The sequence below is a fragment of the Neurospora tetraspora genome (assembly GCF_033439725.1).
Source record: "Neurospora tetraspora strain CBS 560.94 chromosome Unknown B0H65scaffold_7, whole genome shotgun sequence".
NCBI classification, from domain to species: Eukaryota; Fungi; Ascomycota; class Sordariomycetes; order Sordariales; family Sordariaceae; genus Neurospora; species Neurospora tetraspora.
The window spans coordinates 1,441,311-1,461,003 of record NW_026944389.1 but is presented as its reverse complement, the minus strand read 5'-3'; the positions used below and the strand labels follow the sequence as shown (position 1 = coordinate 1,461,003).

Below are 19,693 nucleotides of genomic sequence, written 5' to 3'. Positions count from 1 at the left end.
CTCAACGACAACATGCGAGGTACGTACCTCTCTTTCTGTTTTCTCCTCCTTCACATCTTCATGTCCTGAACTCCAAATCATGAATCCAAAGAACATTGACAGAGAGATACCTGATACATCCAGATGCGTTGTTTGAGCCTCTCTCACCATTGTCTTCATTCATGGCTTGTCAAAGCGTGCCGGAAGCGGAATCGAACAAGGGCAAGAATGGCCAGCTTCACGACGCCAGCAACAAACTCTTTGTGTGGAAAGTTTACTCGTTATGTACATGATATACTCAATATACGTCTTTCGTTTGCTCAACATCATGCTTTTTCCTCTTTCCGTCATTGCTACCACCAAATTTCGCAAACATGAACGCCGACGAGTCCGACGACGACATCAGGGACTGGAAATGGGAACCGTTCTCAGGAGCAATCAACACCATCAAGGAGAACACCTATGACACAGTCCTCGAGGCAACGCAGGATCCGAACGCTCCCTTTCTTGTCCCACGATGGACCCGTTCCAACTGGCCACACGAGGGCGTCACACTCCCCCCAGGAAAAATAGTCCCGCAGGACGGTTCAACGGCTGTCATCAAGGGTGACGCAACATCTCGGCTGCGACCAGCTCTCCTGCCCGGTGACAGGGCGCACAATCCTACCAGATATGCCCTGCGATATGGCATTTTCCCCGATGATGACTTCCGTGGTCCTCGACACGGCCGGTCACGCATGTCCCCGATAACGGAGGCTTTCGAGCACGAATTCCAGAATCTGGATCAAGGTCCGGCATCGTACTCGCATGCAAACATTGCCGCTTTCAAGAGCAAATTTGTAGAAGAAGAGGTCTATGCAGATGATGAGGACTATCAAAGGGCCTTGTTCTATGGATTCACGACCAAAGAGGTATTTTCAACCACATTTGGTTACCCTGCCCGATAATGTGATCAAGAGATTAGAACAGCTGACGTCCACTGGTTTAGAGAATCGATTGGAAAGCTGAGCCTTTGCACCCGGACTTTGAGCCTCAGGAGAGTAACCTCAATGGGAAACTTCACGAGTACGCATTGACCCCTAACTTGCGATTGGCACGAGCAGCAGAGTTGACTTGTCTATAGTTTGCTCGCACGAGACCAAAAATGGCTGAATATGGACGAGGGCGGTCGGCCGAGATACAATATTTGCGGCAAGACAGGCGAATATTCTGTGGTACGTTAGCAGCATCTAGGTGTATTCCCACCATACTACTGGGTAGAAGGATATGAATGTTGAAATCTTTACAGAACGACGAAGAACTCTGGAAAGCCCTACAACCAGCCCTCCAGCTCGTCACCCGGGTCTTGCAGATGGACCATCCCTTCTGGCGCGCATGTCTGGATTCTCTCTGCGGGATCGAAGTTCCCCCTCATCGCAAAAGCAAGAAGCACAAGGACAAAAGACTCATCTACATCGACCCCAACGAGCCCAAGGACTGGTTCACGAAGCAGGGCGCTCACATGAGGGCAAGCCTCGCCCTCGAATATATCCAAGAAAGAGTAAGCTTCAGCATCAAGTCAAGCCATCAATTTACGCTTGCATATAAATGGGGATTGAACGGAGACGACCTCTTCGGTGAGACGCAGCCATACCATCGACGCGACGCTGTCAATTTTCGTCTGGAAGTCGCGATTGCAGCCGAGATCATGTGGCCTCTGCTTGTTCCGGAGTACACCGTCGTCGAAAAACAGAATTGTTCACTCGTCATTGCGACTGTCATTCTTCACGAGCTGGCTGTATGTTTTTTGCCCCGTATCCTTTTTTAATGTCCTGCCGCTTTGTAGCTGACTCAGGCACCGTCCGTCGTTGATAGCATGCCGCCCATTTTGCCATGTATTGCAATACCACAGACACTCTAAACCCAGAAGTTCGTCGAGCCTGGGACGATCCCTTCTGGGCCAACGAGGGGAAAGCTGAAATCGGTTATGCATTTGAGAACCAAGTAAGCAAATCACTACCTATCAACCCGTCGTGACCGTGGCCATTAGTCACTTAACCATTTACACGATACCACCGAGATATGTAGATGCTGACAAGACAACCAACACAGCTATGGGGCGGCACCCTCAAACCGCCTCACAAAACCGGCATCGCCAGATTCTATCCCTACCGTACCTGGCCCATAGACATCAGCCTCTGGCAATGGCCAGACCCACCGGACGACAAGGACTACGCGAACAGCGCAAACTACCTCCGCGACGCTGTCTTGCCCACATCGCGGGTCGGGACACTTATCCAGCTCAAGGACGTCCACCGACTATTCCAGCAGAGCTTCTGGGACACCAACGTTCCGATCTACGGCCACAGGGCTCTGAGGTTCACCACCGCCGGAAGACCTTCTTTTACCGTGCCGCACGATGCGGAACAGAGGAAACAGGACTGGTACGAAACGTTCGGCCAATCCAAGGGTAAATGGCTCAATTTGGCAGTGAGAGCGTTCAGGGCCGCTGGATATGGCATGGTATCTGAGTACCTCAGCCATCTCATCGACGAGGAGCTGGTGGGCGTGAGGACCAAGAGCCGCTGGGACGAGGAGAAAAAGCGGTGGTCTAGCCGTGACGCAGAGGTGAAAGAACAAATGGAAAAGATCGGAGACAACGCCTTGTCGAGCATGCCCGGAGATGCCGCAGTCAGCGTCACCCAGCTCAACGCACGCTCTACCACCCAGGAATTGCTCTCCGCCCTGCAAGACTTCCGCAGTTCAGTGCTAGCCGAGCTCCAGCACTCCCAGCGCATGGCGGTCGAATATCTGCAGCTATCTGACCTCGACAAGAGCTGGCTCCAAGTTCAGCTCTGGAAGCTTCAGCAGCGGATCGAGTCCTACGGGCGCAAAGTGCACAGAATCATGAACCTGTCTCTCCCAGCCAAGATCACACGCTGGACGCAAATCGTGTTTCTCGATAACCAGCTCCTCTCGTCCATCAATGAGAGCATCACAAGCATCACGTTGCTTTTCCACTCTCTCAAGCGGACCAGAAACTACCTGGACAAGAACACCCTCTCGCAGCGCGAATTCGACGAGATAGCAAAGACGATGCCCTCCATTGGGGACACCGTCTTCCGCAACCGGTCCCAGCGCCTGCAGAAGATCGCTCAGCGAGAGGTGTTTAACATGCCGCTCATGTTTCGTCAGCTGTGGGATAAGTTCCATGTGATCTTTGGGAGAATCACGACGAAACTTCGCACGGGGACGTTGAGGGTGAAGCCATACAGGAAGAAGCAGAAGAAGAAGAAGAAGGCTGCGAGGAGCCCTGGCACCGACTATGACTCTGACCTGTCACTATCACGACTTACCCTCAGAAGCCCGCAATCAAGAAGATCACCAAGATCAGCTTTCCCACAGGCACCGGCACCGGCACCGGCACCAAGGCCAACGACAAGAGTCATGTCGGCTAACAACCCAGAGCAGGAAGCAATCTTGTCAGGACACGCTTTTGCAGGGCTGCAGATTAGACCACGGGCAGGAGGACAACCACCACCTCGGGCTAGCAACAACCTACCAGGGCAAGGAATCACCTTCTCAGGCCATAACTTTGGAAATCTGGAAATCAGGTCACGACCTTTACCATCAGCGGCCGGCGCTAAGCGCGGACGGGACGATGATGATGACGATGAACCACAGTTGCCCGCTACTAAACGACAGCTGCGCCCGAGTCAGGTCCTCCCGCCGCAGAGATTTGCTCGTGCTCCTGGTGCTGCTGGTGCTGCTCCGTCTACGTCTCCTGCGGCTGGTGCTTCCCGTTCTGCTACCGGTTCTGCTTGGACTTCTTCTTCTAGTTCTGGGTCTGATGATGGTGTTGGTGATGATTCTAGTGATGAATCCGGTGGTGGTCCTGGTGGTGATTCTGGTGGTAGCTCTGGTGGTTCACCAGGTGCTGGTGCGGAAGGTGCTTCCGAAGACGAAGAGTTGATACCCGAAGGGAGCTATAGCGGAGGCAGCAGCCCCAGGAGCCCCGAGATCCCCGAGGGCCCCGAGCCTGGCTACAGCCCCGGAGATCCGATGGAAATCAGCGACAGCGGCAACGGACGCAGCAGAGGAAGAAGGCAAGCAGCGCCTTCTTCCTCTACCCACCACCACCACCACCACCACCATCATTCCCATTCCCACTCCTATTCCTCTTCCTCATCCTCCTACTGCTCAACCTGCTCCTCCTCTTCCGAATCCGAAACCGGCCTCGTAACCAACGACCCCAACCTCGCCGACCCCTTCATGGACGCCCCCCCTCAACCTAACACCACCACCACCACTACCACCACCACTCCCCAACGTAACCCCCCTCCTCGCACCACCCCCCTCCGCACCCCCCACATGCGCGCCCCCTCCCGCTCCCCCTACCGCACCCCTCCCCCCGCTTACCAAAAGACTCCCCCCGTACACTCCCAAACGCCACGTCACATTATGGAAGGCCCTCGCCCCCGTCGCCGGTCCCCCGGTCACTCCCCTCTTGAGAGCCCCCGCGGCCGATCTCGCCGTCAAGCCCAACCCAACGAAACTCCCCCGCCCTCTTTCCTCAACGCAGTCGGCGGCCTCTTTGGCTTCAGCGGCGGCCTCGGCAGCCCCAGTGGCGGACGCCCTGCCACCGACGGCGACATTCGCAATGCTCGCACGCCTTCGTCCCCTGAGCTTCGGGCTCCGAGGGGTAGAGATTCTCCCACACAAGTGAGGACGCCGACGTCTGCTATGCGGGGGTTACTTGCTCCTTTGGGGCGGTTGAACTTTTTTGGTGGTGATGGTGGTGGTGATGGTGGTGGTTCTCCACCTGCGGCACCTGCGGCGCCTAGACGGGGGAATGTTGTCAATCCTGGAGCGGGAGCAGCGCCCGGGCGAAGGGGCACGGGGATCTATGAGCGGCGTAGAGCTCCCTTTGCTGAGATGAGTATTCCGAATGTTCCGAGAGGTAGGACGGGTGGAACGGGTACTTCTGGTGCTCCGAGGGGTGCTCGGGGTGGTAGGGGTGCTCGAGGGGCTGGTACTGGTGCGAATGCTGGAGGGCCAAGTGTCGGGTGGGGTGGTCTGGGAGATGTTTTTGGTGATGAGGGGAGTCAAACAGCAGGGCAGAGGGAGGATTTGGATATGGATGATGGGATAGAGTAGGTCGCCGTTGTAATGAGGATGGGAAGGAGACATGACTGGTTGTTGAGAGGGTACGAAGCTGGTGGAAGGGGATAGAGGATGGAGGATGGAGGCTTGGGGGGGGGGGGTGAAATCAGGTTGTATTCAGTTATGTAAGTCGGGAGGGCCGACTACCTGGGATGGCGCAACATGACCGGGTCAGTGATTTGGTTTGGGTTTGTGGTATATTCTGCGTTTTATGCTTGGTTAATTAGTTAGACACATTGGCCTTTTTTTTTTGGGGGAATCGACTTCTGTTTGTAATTGTTAGCTATTGTATGATTGTGTTATACCGTTAGTGGTAACTAATGAGACGAGGATGTCCAGAAAAAGAGCCAGTCGCTAGCAAACCAAATCTTCCGCTTATCGAACCAAGACCGCGCTGAGTGTTAAACAAAACCGAGCAGAGAGAACTATTGTCCCCCACTGGCGTTCCTGATTCCCTCGGACTTGCATGTCTGCTAATACAAAGACGCAAACATCTTGACCGATTTTACAATCTCCTCTTCGATTGCAGCTACTTCTGAGGCCTGTCGATTTCCTCCTCCTGAGTCAACTCGCCGGTTTTGCAGAGCCGCCTGGGCCTCCATCCGCGTCCAGATGATTTTCTGTTTGATTACTTTCCGGAATTGTTCTGGCACTGCCACCAACCCTTCGTTCGCTTTTCTGAAGCCATTCCTTATGTGTTCCTCGATTACTGCGTCGAGAAAAGGGGTATAGTCCTCAAACATCCAAGGAAAGGGTTGTTGAGGATGCCAGCGGGGCAAATTAGGGACAACGCACCTCGTGGCCATCAGGGCTGGAAGTTCATTTAGTCTCTGCCATCTTCACCTTTTGCTTTTGGTGAGCTTGTAGGTTCGTCACCCCTGAGATGTATGGGAAGAATTTCTCTTACCTTCGGAAATTGAGGGAGGGAAGTAGGTCCTGGAGGTGATTTGTTAGCTCACTCATGTCTCTGACACTGAACTTGCTGGTTCTACACTAGGAGTGTCGATAATAACTCACGGTAGCCATTCGTGGTAGGCACGCGTATCCTGGTCGACGAAGGTGACAATGATGACCTTTGTGATTGTGTTTTGTGTTTTGGGGTCTAGCAGGAAATGACGAATGGCACCAAGGGCTGCTTGAGCTGCCTTTCTGCTCGGGTAACCGTAGACGCCGGTGCTGATGGCGGGAAAAGCGATGGTGGTGAGTCCAGCCTCTGCTGCTGTCTGCAGAGAGCGTAGGTAGCAGGAGATCAGGAGTTTCTCGCACTCCTGGTGGTTAGCCGATGAATAGATGGGGCCGACCGTGTGGATGACCTTCATGCAGGGCAAGTTGTAGGCTTCAGTCATGACGGCGTCACCGGTGTCACATCCACGCTTGGTGCGGCACTCGCGAAGCAGCTGGGGACCGGCGGCACGATGGATGGCGCCATCTACGCCTCCGCCACCAAGGAGGGAGTTGTTTGCGGCGTTGACAATGGCGTCAACCTGGAGCTTGGTGATGTCTCCGTTGTGGATGGCAAGGCGCTTGTTGAGCTCAGGCGACGGGATAGGTAAGGCAATAGGGCCGCCGTTGACGACAACGGGGAGCGTTTGCTTGGACTCTGCCGCGTAGAAAGCCTCCTTGGGGAGTACGCCCTTGCTGTAGAGGTCATGGATGCTGGGGATCTCATGGGCCGCTACACGGGCTGAGAACGCCATACTTCTCGTTGCTTGTGAGGTAAGTGTACTTGTGATGGTTGGAACAGTTCGAGTTGTGAGTGAACGTCGACTTTGATTACGTAGGGAGACTTGAAACACCCGGGATAAAAGTCGAGCGGAGGACATGAATGGTAGCAAATGGTCTATGGTTGTGCAGAAAAGATATAAGTTGTGGGTAAGTGAGGATGGAGAAGAGTTGATGCTACATAGTCCTTATAAGCTTATAAGTACTCGTATGAGTAGAGAGGTAAAGAGAGGCAGGGCCAATGACGTTGAACACCTTCCGACCGCACAGGCCCATTGAGGGAAACCGACGCCGGTGTCATTGCTATAACACCCGTCTGGACTCACCAGCTCAAGCCCAAAGGATGCCCCTGTTGAGTCAAGCACTTTCTTGCCATTTCTGTGAAAATTCCATCATGACATCCAACGCTTGGTGGTTTGGTGTAGGAACAACAACTGGGTCAGTCATTCCACTTGTCAGTTGGTCATCTATATGGCTGTTGATGTTGTACGGGATGACGGAAGGTCGACGGGATAGAAGGAAGGAAAGATAAGGTACCAGTCCTTATCTTATCTCGTGTCACCGCCCCTAGCATAGGTAGGCGGGCTGAGGCGGGGTACAGCGCTAGGGATACTCTCATGCCCCTTGTAGGTACCTGGACGTTCTGGCCCGTACCCCTCCCTCGCTGGCGCCCGTCGTGTCTACCCGTCTCAGACAATTTTGCCAGACAGCCGCCTAACTTATCGCGGTTCCAACTTGTCGCCGTCTGATTCGAGTGTTGCCGTCGTCCTTTGACTCACTCACCACCACACATCACCGCCCGCCCAGCCATCCTCTGTCCGACCGACAATCACCCCGGCTGACTCTATCCCGTTGCGATAGCAGGTCCTGTCGCCGTCCTCCATATACCCTCCAGAGAGCCCGCCCGTCTTTCTGCGCATCGCAATCGCATCTCGACATTTGAGAGACTTTGCGACAGCCCACGACCGCCACACACACCGCCCAGTCGCAAACCGCACATCACACACAAACACATCATGACCGACGCCGTAGTAGATGCCGCTGCCAAGATGCAGCTGGCCGATGGCCCCGTCGACCCCAACGCCCCCAAGCTCGTTCTCGACGAGGAGACCGGCGAGATGGTCTCCAAGGGAGAGCTCAAGAAGCGTCTGGCCAAGCGCGCAAAGAAGGCCATCAAGGAGAAGAACAAGGACGAGAAGAAGCCCGCTGCCCAGGACGGTGCCGGCCCCAAGAAGCAGACCCCCAAGCCCGAAGAGGCCCCCATCGACACCCAGGCCATGTTCAAGCAGGGCTTCCTTAACGACGTCTACAACGAGCGCCCCGTCAAGCCCGTCTTCACCCGTTTCCCTCCCGAGCCCAACGGCTTCCTCCATATCGGCCACGCCAAGGCCATCGCTATCAACTTCGGCTTTGCCAAATACCACGGCGGCAACTGCTACCTCCGATTCGACGACACCAACCCCGAGGCCGAGGAGGAAATCTACTTCACCGCCATCGAGGACACCGTCCGCTGGCTCGGCTTCACCCCCTACAAGATCACCTACTCGTCCGACAACTTCCAGAAGCTGTACGACTTGGCCGAAAAGTTGATTGGCCTCGACAAGGCCTACGTCTGCCACTGCAACGATGACGAGATCAAGCTCCAGCGCGGAGGTGAGAAGGGCGCCAGCCCGCGCTTCCGCTGCAAGCACGCCGAGCAGTCCATCGAGGAGAACCTCCAGAAGTTCCGCGACATGCGCGACGGGAAATACAAGCCCAGGGAAGCTTTCCTCCGCATGAAGCAGGATATCACCGACGGCAACCCCCAGATGTGGGATCTCGCCGCTTACAGAGTCCTTGACAAGCCTCACCACAGGACTGGAAGCCAGTGGAAGATCTACCCCACCTACGACTTCACCCACTGTCTTTGCGATAGCTTCGAGGATATCACCCACTCCCTCTGCACCACCGAGTTCGTTCTCAGCCGTGTCTCGTACGAGTGGCTCAACAAGTCCCTCGGCGTCTACGAGCCCATGCAGCGTGAGTACGGCCGTCTCAGCTTGTCCGGCACCGTGCTCTCCAAGCGCAAGCTCAAGGAGCTGGTTGACCGCAAGATCGTCCGCGGCTGGGACGACCCCCGTCTGTACACCCTGATCGCCGTTCGCCGCAGAGGTGTTCCTCCCGGCGCCATCCTCGAGTTCGTCAACGAGCTCGGCGTCACCACCTCCAACAGCATCATCCAGATCGTCCGCTTCGAGCAGACCATCCGCCGCTACCTCGAGCGCACCGTGCCCCGCCTGATGCTCGTGCTCGACCCCGTCCCCGTCGTGATCGAGGACGCCGACGAGTTCGACGGTTCCGAGCTCACCGTGCCCTTCTCGTCCAAGAACGCCGCCATGGGCGACCACAAGATCAAGTTCACCAAGACCGTCTACATCGACCGCTCCGACTTCCGCGAGGTCGACAGCAAGGACTACTTCCGTCTCGCCCCCGGCAAGACCGTCGGCCTTCTCCAGGCCCCCTTCCCCATCAAGGCCACCAGCTTCACCAAGGACGAGACCACCGGCAAGGTCACCGAGATCCGCGCCGTCTTCGACCGCGAGACCAAGAAGCCCAAGACTTTCATCCAGTGGGTCGGCACCGATGGCTCTCGCAAGTGCGAGGTCCGCGTTTACAACCCCCTGTTCAAGTCCGAGAACCCCGCTGCTGCTGAGGGCGGCTGGTTGAGCGACATCAACCCCGAGAGCGAGGTCGTCTACCCTGATGCCCTCATCGAGTCTGGCTTTGATGAGGTCAAGCGCCGTGCTCCTTGGCCTGAGGCGGCTGGTGAGAGCGAGCTGGGCAAGGGCGGTCCCGAGAGTGTCCGCTTCCAGGCTATGCGTGTTGCCTACTTTGTAAGTTCTCCCTTGTCCGACACACATGTCGCGATTGTGGCTAACAGACTATTTTGCAGGCTCTTGACAAGGAAAGCACCGATGAAAAGATCATCCTTAACCGTATTGTCTCGCTCAAGGAGGATAAGGAGAAGAACTAAGCGTTTGTCAGCAAAGCAAAAAAATTGTCGAAAAAAATTATAGAATAGAATGATGATGAGTGTATGAGCAGATTTCAGTCCGAAGATATCATGTTTTTTGGTTACGGTGTCCAGATGGAGTAGTGGAGTTAAAAATGGAATGATATCACATCTACTTACTTTTCGATCAACCATTGTCGTACGTTGATTTTCACGCCCTTTTTTTTTTTTTTTTTTTCCTCGCTTTCCTAACTCTTTGGCTTGTTTTGCCGAAATCTTTTTGTTGGTCTCTGCTATCGGGAACCGTCACCATCATGCTCAACAACTGCCAATGCCTCAACTATTGTGTACACATTTCACTTGCCCATGCTCATCCATGCTTACCTAGCACAATCCACTTTCCGTACAGAATTGAGAGGGCAAATAGCGCATCACGCAAGCCGGCTTACGACTTACTTCTTGCAGTTGGATACTCCTTGCAGTTGGATACTCCTTGCCATTCTGGTTTACACGGGCTAGCTAGTTCAAGCTCTGGGTACAGACTCGGTAGCACAGACATACTCAAGACATGGCCATTCATTGTCTGCACTGGATTCTTTTGGCATATTCTCCTCGACGCGCAGTTCTTGTTAGAAGGACTTTGATGAGACCAGACTAGGCTTTGGGGTTTAGGTTCCTTTTTCCTCAAGGGAGACCACAAAAGACCGAATGTGGTTGTGCTGTTAGCGCTTCCTTTCAAACATCAATGTCGTGACCGTTTATGATGCAGTAATAGTGGTTGGTGATCTTTCCGTCTACACTTAGCAAAGTTCAAGAATGTTTCAAGATGTTTCATTTGAAGTATTCTCCATCTGTTAAATAGCAACAGCGTTTTTTTGACATTGTGTCTCTAACACTTACACACATCCCTTTTCGGCTGACTCAGCAGCCCATATCCAATGCTTATGATGTCATCGAACCGATTGACGATCCCATCCCATGGTCCGTCCCTTTTTGCATATGACAGATTTCGATCCCATCCAGAAGACAGAGTTCGGAACGGGCCTAGATTAATTGCCTGCTATTTCTCATCTCATCTCAAATCTCACACGTGTCTGCATTTGCTGCGTAGTACAAAGCCGCGTTGATACTTTCTGATTAGACTCTGGAGGTTCTGTTCTAGCTACTTGCTACTTGCTACCTCACCTCGCCTCACATTTTCCTTAAAAAATTGAATTATTGAGTAGAGATGGGCGACAGTGCCGCGCATCAGGTGTTAATCGTGAGTCTTCATATCCTTTAAAATCGACAGCCTCACATCACTCACTCACTTACACAACCAGGCCGGCTCAATAGCAGCCTTCACCGTCGATCTCCTCGTCTACCCCCTCGACACCATCAAGACCCGCATGCAAAGCCGCGATTACCAAGATGTCTACGCTTCTCAGAAAGCGAACTCGGCGATAAAGGGGGCACTAGGCGTGCAGCCTCCCAAGCGAGCGCTGTTCAAGGGGTTATACCAGGGGATAGGCAGTGTGATCTTTGCTACTTTGCCTGCTGGTGAGTTTCCCTTACCTTACCTTTCTTTCACCTCCTCCTCCTCATCATGACCTACCCCACATGAACCCACCATCTAGTCATCACTCACTCACTCACTTACCAATCCACAAAACAGCCGGCGTCTTCTTCTACACCTACGAATCTTCCAAATCCTTTCTCTCCACCACCCTCCCCACATCCATCCCAATACCCTTCACCCACTCCCTCGCCTCAGCCGGCGCCGAACTAGCCTCCTGCCTCGTCCTCACTCCTGCCGAAGTAATCAAGCAAAACGCGCAAATGCTTCGACGATCCTCCAGCGGCCCCGGTAGCTCTCAGAGCAAATCAACCTCCCTCGAAGCCCTCAACATGCTCCGCCACACCTCAGGCGGCGTATGGAGGCGATTGTTTTCGGGGTACACAGCGCTGGCGGCGAGGAATTTGCCGTTTACGGCTCTGCAGTTTCCGTTATTTGAGGGGGTTCGAACGAGAATTTGGGAGGTTAGGGATCGGGATCGGGATCGGAAGAAGGGCAGGGTACCTCTAGAGAACGACAATCGGTCCGAAGTCGAACGAAGTCGAAGTCTGGTCGAAACGGGATTAGTCACCGGACTGAGCGCCGCCGTGTCGGGCTCCCTGGCTGCGTTTGTGACGACGCCTATGGATGTGGTCAAGACGCGGATGATGCTTGCGGCCGGCGGGGAGAAGAAGAAGCAGAAGCAGAAGCAGCCAGAGTCCTCTTCCTCTGGTGAGAAGAAGGTGCTCCTCGAGAATGGTCAAGGTCGACAACAGCACAAAAGCAAAAGCAAAAGCAAAAGCGGCGCAAGCGGATTCCAGGTCGCAAAGGAGATTTTTCGGGAGCGAGGGATCCGAGGGCTGTTTCGGGGCGGCGCGTTGCGCACGACGTGGGCGGCGTTCGGCAGCGGTCTCTATCTCGGGTCGTATGAGGTGGCCAAGGTGTGGTTGAAAAAGGAATGATAGATGCTTCGGATGACAGGCTGGTATCTTGGTATGCTCGACCTCTCCATTATCGATTATCCCGGCTCAATTCCGTCTTATCTGATGTCCGTAGCCGGTCCGAATTCCGAAATCGCCGTTGGCCGCGCAGCGCTGCAGAGACGAGCAAGACTTCGTTCATATCTGATGGTCAAAAATGAGGTATCAAGCCGCTGCCGGAGGTTTCATGACTCGAGAATCGCCCTTATCGACTGAGTCTTGTCACATTGACTGGCCGCCCGGCTAAAGTTTGACTTGGGTTTGGACTCGAGTCGGCACCACAAAGGCTTTTTTTCAGTGAAGGACAAGATAAAGAACAAGCCAAAATCGCAGCGGGACTGCCACGTTCATGGTTTTGTGTACCTGACCATTGTTGACGAAAGCGCTGCTGTCAGATTCGCAATTGCAATCCCATCATTGCGGGAACCGGCCACCCCGGACTAAGTCAGCGGTGAAGCGCCAAACTGAATGGAAAAGGCACCCATCCTTTCCGCACAATCCCATCGTCCCTTCCAGACCTTCAAACAGGAGTGCCCGAAAGTGATGTGCAATTTGTTTCACTCTGAGTTTTCTTGGTTATGATGACCAAGGATCCGCCCGAGTCAGCTTGGGGTTTTTGATATGGCACCACCCTTGTGACCGATTGCGCGATCAGCAATTGTGCATGCGCGCGGTCGGCCGCATCCCTCGAGTATCACATCCATATGAACTCGCGATTCGAGAGCGGTATGTCACCAGAGTTCGTACCGGTTCGTCCCTGTTCATCCCTATTAGTCCATTCTCTTGCTGTCCCCAGATCACTTCACCCAAAGTCCCTGTCCTCGTGCGAACGCTGTCGCATTATCTCGTTCCCCTTCTGCTGCATCAGCCTGACCATCTGCTTCTCGACACCATGGCCATATCCCAAGGCCCCGTCAGCGTAGCTGTGGCCGATCATGTGCTGGCCCATACTGAGAAGACTTCCAGCATCATCTCTGAGATTGAGATTCAAACCACACCCGAGGAGCTACCGGATAAGGAGCGATACATTGTAGTATCACCCTACACCGAACAACAACACCTTCTCGACCTCACAACCCTTGACATCGAGAACCAGATCTTGGCACTTGCCCTAACTCAGTTGACGTGCCTTCGCGAGGACTACGCAACTGCGCCATACCGCGACACCTTCAACTGGGACCAGATCATCGAACACGTTCGCGCACTCGCACAAAAACGTAACCACACGTGGAAGGAGACTTCCTTCTTTGTTGTCGCTTTCCGGTCGCAAGTGTTGGAGTCGACAGTCGAGAACTATGCGGACCTGGGTGAGCTGGACAAGGCTGCCCATGCTGAAGCCACTGCGAGTGGAGGGTTCTTGAAGTGAGTGACAAACAGCCATATTCCTCCGCAGCAAGCAGCAAGCTAACAGTGACGGTTCAGGTATTGGTTCGGCACGCCAAATGAGGAGCGTCGCAACCTTGCAACTTGCATCTGGAGATCCCCAGAAGATGCAAAGAAGGGGGGCACTGGCCCTGCGCATCGAAAAGCGGCCGGAGCAACCAGGTCGCTGTATTCCTTCTGGCAGATTGATCGCCATCGATTGACCATCCGAGACAACGTTGAGAGCTGGGATCTCACCGAGTGGAAGTGAGGTAATAGAGGCAAGGTACACTTGTCTCCGGTGCTGGACGCTGGACATGACGGTTGGGACTTGGGAACGGGTTGGGCGTCGAGGTTGGCGTTTAGGTGGGAAATGACGGTAACAAGGCGATGTGGTAACCATACATCGAAGGGAATTATGATGATTGTGATGACAATAGAGACATCCTTAGAGGCATCGATACCTAGTAGAATAGACTCTTGCTTTGTCTTTCAAGTTGAGAGCTGAAGTGAACTTTTAAGTCGTGATGAGAATATTTGCAAGGGTGAAAGTTGAGAGAAAAGGGGGGGTCTGATGAGGAGTCCAGTGAAGACGTCGGTGTCGTATATTAAAGATGACGTGAACTTGAAGGCGAGGAGCGAAACTAGGCTCGGCGTGGGGGAAGCGTGGGATGTTGCTTGCTCCATGTCGAATCACGGATCACCACTATGGCGAGTTGGCGACCACCACCAAAGTCCGAGTCCCGTTGTGGAAGTTGTGACCTCGCGCGGGGCTTTGAAGGAGGGGTTTCTCATTGAAGCTCGAGTGCTCTCCGCATCGTGAGGAAATTCGTCAAGAGTGGATGCTCTCCCCAGACTCCATCATTGCAGAAGTCGACGAGATGTCCAAGTGGGACCAAATTTGGTCAGTGGGGTTGAGCTCTGAGACCACACAGTCGGCAGTGCGACAGACACCGAGTGAGCACTGTTCCTCGCAGCTGAAGGTGAGAGGTACTTCCGCGGTACGTCCCTTGCCTAAAACAAAAGTCACAGCCAAACAATCGTAAAGCACAGGCCACGACATGTTTTCTTTGAGTCTCGACCGCCCGCCACCTGCCAGCCGCCGGCAACAATCTTTGCTGGCAGTCTGTTTCCGGCAGGACACCCCAGTGCAGCCGGTTGGTGGCCAGCGCCCAGCGGTGCCCACAAACGAAGCGAGAGAATTCAGTTGCGAAAAGTTCAAGTCCTCCACGACTGACGAACTCCCCCAGCAGCAGCCTTACCACCGCAACGGCATACCCAACCACACCGTCGCGTCTTCACGTGAGAATCGAGTCCCGTCAATCCGCAATCATGGCCGAAGTTCAGAAGGATGCGCCGATCAAGTCGGTCCAGGTCGAGGCCCTTGTAAGTTGGAGATAGCTCTCTTCTACGTCGTCGTCTTCTCCTGTCGCCGGAGCCCCGCCATGCCTGCCGCCCGCCATAAGGCCCCCTTTGTTAACCAGCGTCGGCACCATAGGTGGTCATGAAGATCGTGAAGCACTGCTCGACCAGCTTCCCTACCGTCGCCACCGGCTCCGTCGTTGGCATGGACAACAACGGTGTCATTGAGGTCACCAACACCTTCCAGTTCCCCACCGTCGACACCTCCAGCAGCGACAGCCACAGCGATGCCTCGTCCCTCGCCGCCGCCGCTCCCCGCGCCAAGGCCAACATCGTCTACCAGAACGAGATGATCAGGCACCTCAAGGAGGTCAACGTCGACGCCAACAACGTCGGCTGGTACACCAGCGCCACCATGGGCAACTTCATCAACATGAGCTTCATCGAGAACCAGTACCACTACCAGAAGGAGAACGAGAAGACCGTCGCCCTCGTCCACGATGTTAGCAGGAGCTCCCAGGGCGCCCTCAGCCTTCGCGCCTTCAAGCTCTCCCCCGAGTTCATGACTGCCTACAAGGAGGCCAAGTTCACCACCGAGAGGTCAGCACACCGCCGAGATCCTGCCGTCGCCAATCTTTTGGGGCGCAGGTCGCATATCGCATGTCACAAAGCACACATGACTGACCTTACATGATACAGCCTTCGGAACTCCAAGCTCACCTACAAGGACATCTTCGTCGAGCTCCCCGTCAACGTCCACAACTCCCACCTCCTTACCTCCTTTCTCCACCAAATACCCGCTCCCCCCAAGAGCGCCGAGATCCCCATGCCCGCATCTCTCGACGACATCCGCCGCGATCCCGTCCAGATCCCCGCCCACCCCGGCTTCGAGTCTCTCGACCTCTCCATCGACCCCTTCCTCGAGAAGACGTGCGACCTGCTCCTCGACAGCATCGAGTCGCACTACACCGACCTGAACAACCACCAGTACTACCAGAGACAGCTCACCCGTGAGCAGTTCAAGATCACCCAATGGCAGGCTAAGCGCAAGGCTGAGAACGCGGCGCGGTTGGCGGCTAAGCAGCAGCCCCTTCCCGAGGACGAGTGGCAGAGGCTGTTCAAGCTTCCCCAGGAGCCCAGCAGACTCGAGGGTATGCTCAACGCCCGCCAGGTCGACCAGTACGCCAGGCAAGTGGATGCCTTCACGGCCAACATCACGGCCAAGATGTTCGCCGTCCGGGGCAACCTTCTCCCCGAGTAAATGGGGATCCAGGGGTTGTGGTGGTGTTTTTTGATGGGACGATAGAGGACGGTGGCCACGATATCTCAGCCGCATTTGGTTTTGGCGTTCCGGGTTGTCGGCGTGTTATTTACCTTGCAAGGTCTAGGGCAAGGTTGGCCATGCAGCCTACGTAAAGCGGGACGGGAGGGAGAGCTGCAATCACATCCAGTATCTTGTGGTGGCCTTGCTGATCTGACGTGGGGGGAGGCATTGAGGCACTAGAGAAAACAAAAAGGGATGCGTCCAAAAAAGCGAGGAGGGACGCGTTGGATGAATTATCAGACATGAGATTCCGTCAATCAAGCGATAAGCCGTTATCTTCTACTATGTTAAAGGGGCCAGCCTTTTTTCAGCTTTCCGTATATGTAATGAATTGCCTATAATCATGAAAAAGATGCGGCCGGGATGGGATGACTTGAAGAGAAGACCTCCGAGAAAGAAAGTCCGAAACTGAATTGTTATGAAATGGTTGTCTCATCGGTATCGGGGATGGCTTTGGTTGGACATCTGCTGGACGCCATGTCCGCGCTTTGCTGCAGCAGACCCTGTTGACGGGAGGTTGGCTTTGGGCACCGCATTCGGGGCCGGATACGATGATCACCGATAACAATTGTTGAACTCAACCTCAAACTCACCCGATGTCTTCGCAACGTGTCGGCCGAAACAAAAGTGAATGAATGTCCTTGCCCATCCGCCCGGGCCGGCGGCATCAGCGCTAGCAAGCCATAACAGGCAGCTGAAAGAGAACAACGTGGTGTCGAATTGGTGGCAGAAGCTCATTGCCGCGTCGACGAGAACGGCTGGCAGGCAAAGGAGGGGCAAGCACTCGCATTGTGGTGGGGAAACAAGCTCAATTAGGCCTAGCTCCTTGTCTGATGCACACCGACAGAGCTGCTGGTTCGACAGATCCGCGGGGTTCTCATTTTTTTCTGAACCCCGTCGACCCCTCCCCACTTTCTGCACAGTCTGCACAGGCAGTTTTGGCTTTCTGTCAGTCAGGCAGTTCAGGCTCTGCACATTTTGCTTGTGAGTTGTGCCATTGGACTTTCCCCTTTCCCTTGCTCCCCCGTGTCCTCTCTTCTGCCTGTGCTGAGCTGTGCCATTTGATATCCACTTTTCACCCCCTCCCTTCCTTTAAATAAATCCATTGCTCTCCCCTTGCCAGGAAGAGCATTCTCACTTTTTGTCCATCCATCCCCCTCATCGTGAGTGCTCCTGCCCCCCATCTGTCTGTCCTTCCTTCAAAACATCACCAATTCTAACCTGTACCCTCATCAACAGATACCCCCATATCCACCCAACATGTCTGCTCCCGCCCACAAGTTCAAGGTCGCCGACCTTTCCCTTGCCGCCTTCGGCCGCAAGGAGATCGAGCTCGCTGAGAACGAGATGCCTGGTCTCATGGCTACTCGCGTCAAGTATGCCGCTGACCAGCCCCTCAAGGGCGCCCGCATTGCTGGCTGCCTTCACATGACCATCCAGACCGCCGTCCTCATCGAGACCCTCACTGCTCTCGGTGCTGAGGTCACCTGGACTTCCTGCAACATCTTCTCCACCCAGGACCACGCCGCCGCTGCCATCGCCGCTGCCGGTGTCCCCGTCTTCGCCTGGAAGGGTGAGACCGAGGAGGAGTACCAGTGGTGCTTGGAGCAGCAGCTCGTTGCCTTCAAGGACAACAAGAAGCTCAACCTCATCCTCGACGACGGTGGTGACCTTACCCACCTCGTCCACACCAAGTACCCCGCGATGCTCGAGGACTGCTTCGGTGTCTCGGAGGAGACCACCACCGGTGTCCACCACCTTTACCGCATGCTCAAGGAGGGCAAGCTCCTTGTCCCCGCCATCAACGTCAACGACTCCGTCACCAAGTCCAAGTTCGACAACCTCTACGGCTGCCGTGAGTCCCTCGTCGACGGTATCAAGCGCGCCACCGATGTTATGATTGCTGGCAAGATCGCTGTCGTCGCTGGTTTCGGTGATGTCGGCAAGGGCTGCGCTATGGCCCTTTCCGGCATGGGTGCCCGCGTCATCGTCACTGAGGTCGACCCCATCAACGCCCTCCAGGCTGCCATGGCCGGTTACCAGGTCACCACCATGGAGAAGGCTGCTCCTCTTGGTCAGATCTTCGTCACCACCACCGGCTGCCGTGACATTCTCGTCGGCAAGCACTTCGAGGCCATGCCCAACGATGCCATTGTCTGCAACATTGGTCACTTCGATGTCGAGATCGACGTCGCGTGGCTCAAGGCCAACGCTGCTTCCGTCTCGAACATCAAGCCCCAGGTTGACCGCTTCCTCATGAAGAACGGCCGCCACATCATCCTCCTTGCTGAGGGTCGTCTTGTCAACCTTGGCTGCGCCACTGGCCACTCTTCTTTCGTCATGTCCTGCTCTTTCACCAACCAGGTCCTCGCCCAGATCATGCTGTTCAAGGCCAACGACGAGGAGTTCTCCAACAAGTACGTCGAGTTCGGCAAGACCGGCAAGCTCGAGAAGCAGGTCTACGTCCTTCCCAAGATCCTCGACGAGGAGGTCGCCCGTCTCCACCTCGACCACTGCAACGTCGAGCTTACCCAGCTCACTGACGTCCAGGCTGAGTACCTCGGCCTCGCCTCCGAGGGTCCTTACAAGAGCGACCAGTATGTTATTCCCTGTTCTCTCTCGTGTCTGATGAACAACATGCTAACCAAGTCACAGCTACCGCTACTAATTTCCTTTTCAATACCATATATCCGCCCTCTCCCGCCGTATTTGGCTAGGAAGGGGGAGGTAATTTACTGAGGATCTCCTTCAACACTTTGGGTTATGGACAAAACATTCTCAGCGGCATGTTTGGGATTTCCACAAAGCATCGTTTTCAACAGGCATGATTTGCATGACAAAACCGGGTTCAATATGGGGGTCTTTCACTAGGGGTTTTCAAAAAAGGAATATTAGGGATGGTTCGGGTACAAATTTTCAACAAAAGTACGGCGTTGGCTTTGGCACATGATATCCCACAACACACACCCTCAAGGCATTTGAGACGGGTGTGTTTTCGAAACGTTAGTAGCTGGTGCTGCACCTGACGAAGTGCAAGGAGACGATAAAGAGAAGAAGGTTATATCAAAGGCCCGTCAACCGAGGCCTGGGAACAATTAGATACGGGATAGAAAGACAATGTTTTTTTGGGCATGTCTTTTGTGGTACCAAAGAAGCCACCGAAGTTAATAATATGTGGTTATGGCTCACACTCACACTTTCTGTTACGTGACTTGTGTTTGTTTTTTTGTATCGCTATGTATTCTATTGCTACACTGTTCCTCTCGGGGAAGCAAGGGGTTGCTGCGTGTTACGAC

At 54.5% G+C, this 19,693-nt stretch overlaps 6 protein-coding genes across 6 annotated transcripts; 5 read left to right on the top strand and 1 right to left on the bottom strand.

The window, feature by feature from the left end:
- Positions 1–54: 54 nt before the first annotated feature.
- On the top strand, positions 55–5,592 carry B0H65DRAFT_580035 (uncharacterized protein). The gene is made up of 6 exons (XM_062830785.1): positions 55–890; positions 968–1,044; positions 1,103–1,193; positions 1,268–1,756; positions 1,834–1,962; positions 2,071–5,592. Exons 1-6 carry the CDS (start codon positions 354–356, stop codon positions 5,113–5,115), a joined length of 4,368 nt encoding a protein of 1,455 aa, XP_062678394.1. The 5' UTR covers positions 55–353; the 3' UTR covers positions 5,116–5,592.
- Positions 5,530–7,043, bottom strand: B0H65DRAFT_288247 (uncharacterized protein). The gene is made up of 3 exons (XM_062822971.1): positions 6,139–7,043; positions 6,029–6,057; positions 5,530–5,958 (listed from the first exon to the last, which is right to left on the bottom strand). The coding sequence occupies exons 1-3, from the start codon at positions 6,942–6,944 to the stop codon at positions 5,945–5,947; spliced, it is 849 nt and encodes a 282-aa protein (XP_062678393.1). The 5' UTR covers positions 6,945–7,043; the 3' UTR covers positions 5,530–5,944.
- A 477-nt stretch (positions 7,044–7,520) lies between these two features.
- On the top strand, positions 7,521–10,073 carry B0H65DRAFT_475189 (glutaminyl-tRNA synthetase). The gene is made up of 2 exons (XM_062827292.1): positions 7,521–9,716; positions 9,776–10,073. The coding sequence occupies exons 1-2, from the start codon at positions 7,860–7,862 to the stop codon at positions 9,854–9,856; spliced, it is 1,938 nt and encodes a 645-aa protein (XP_062678392.1). The 5' UTR covers positions 7,521–7,859; the 3' UTR covers positions 9,857–10,073.
- Positions 10,074–11,063: 990 nt separating this feature from the next.
- Positions 11,064–12,331, top strand: B0H65DRAFT_433214 (mitochondrial carrier domain-containing protein; the record flags this gene model as incomplete). Its single annotated transcript, XM_062825053.1, has 3 exons — positions 11,064–11,096; positions 11,158–11,374; positions 11,490–12,331. 3 exons carry the CDS (start codon positions 11,064–11,066, stop codon positions 12,329–12,331), a joined length of 1,092 nt encoding a protein of 363 aa, XP_062678391.1.
- A 722-nt stretch (positions 12,332–13,053) lies between these two features.
- On the top strand, positions 13,054–16,334 carry B0H65DRAFT_511302 (eukaryotic translation initiation factor 3 subunit-like protein; the record flags this gene model as incomplete). Its single annotated transcript, XM_062828473.1, has 6 exons — positions 13,054–13,075; positions 13,384–13,711; positions 13,772–13,900; positions 14,929–15,097; positions 15,210–15,673; positions 15,773–16,334. 6 exons carry the CDS (start codon positions 13,054–13,056, stop codon positions 16,332–16,334), a joined length of 1,674 nt encoding a protein of 557 aa, XP_062678390.1.
- Positions 16,335–17,298: 964 nt separating this feature from the next.
- B0H65DRAFT_475176 (adenosylhomocysteinase) lies at positions 17,299–19,587 on the top strand. The gene is made up of 2 exons (XM_062827291.1): positions 17,299–17,560; positions 17,637–19,587. The coding sequence occupies exon 2, from the start codon at positions 17,658–17,660 to the stop codon at positions 19,134–19,136; it is 1,479 nt and encodes a 492-aa protein (XP_062678389.1). The 5' UTR covers positions 17,299–17,560; positions 17,637–17,657; the 3' UTR covers positions 19,137–19,587.
- Positions 19,588–19,693: the final 106 nt, after the last annotated feature.

Coding starts and splice junctions, on each gene's coding strand:
- B0H65DRAFT_580035 (XM_062830785.1), top strand. CDS start 354: ATGAACGCCGACGAGTCCGACGACGACATCAGGGACTGGAAATGGGAA. Junction 1,194..1,267: donor AGACAGGCGAATATTCTGTG/GTACGTTAGCAG, acceptor AAATCTTTACAG/AACGACGAAGAACTCTGGAA. Junction 1,757..1,833: donor TCATTCTTCACGAGCTGGCT/GTATGTTTTTTG, acceptor CGTCGTTGATAG/CATGCCGCCCATTTTGCCAT.
- B0H65DRAFT_288247 (XM_062822971.1), bottom strand. CDS start 6,944: ATGTCCTCCGCTCGACTTTTATCCCGGGTGTTTCAAGTCTCCCTACGT. Junction 6,058..6,138: donor GCCTACCACGAATGGCTACC/GTGAGTTATTAT, acceptor AATCACCTCCAG/GACCTACTTCCCTCCCTCAA.
- B0H65DRAFT_475189 (XM_062827292.1), top strand. CDS start 7,860: ATGACCGACGCCGTAGTAGATGCCGCTGCCAAGATGCAGCTGGCCGAT. Junction 9,717..9,775: donor CTATGCGTGTTGCCTACTTT/GTAAGTTCTCCC, acceptor ACTATTTTGCAG/GCTCTTGACAAGGAAAGCAC.
- B0H65DRAFT_475176 (XM_062827291.1), top strand. CDS start 17,658: ATGTCTGCTCCCGCCCACAAGTTCAAGGTCGCCGACCTTTCCCTTGCC.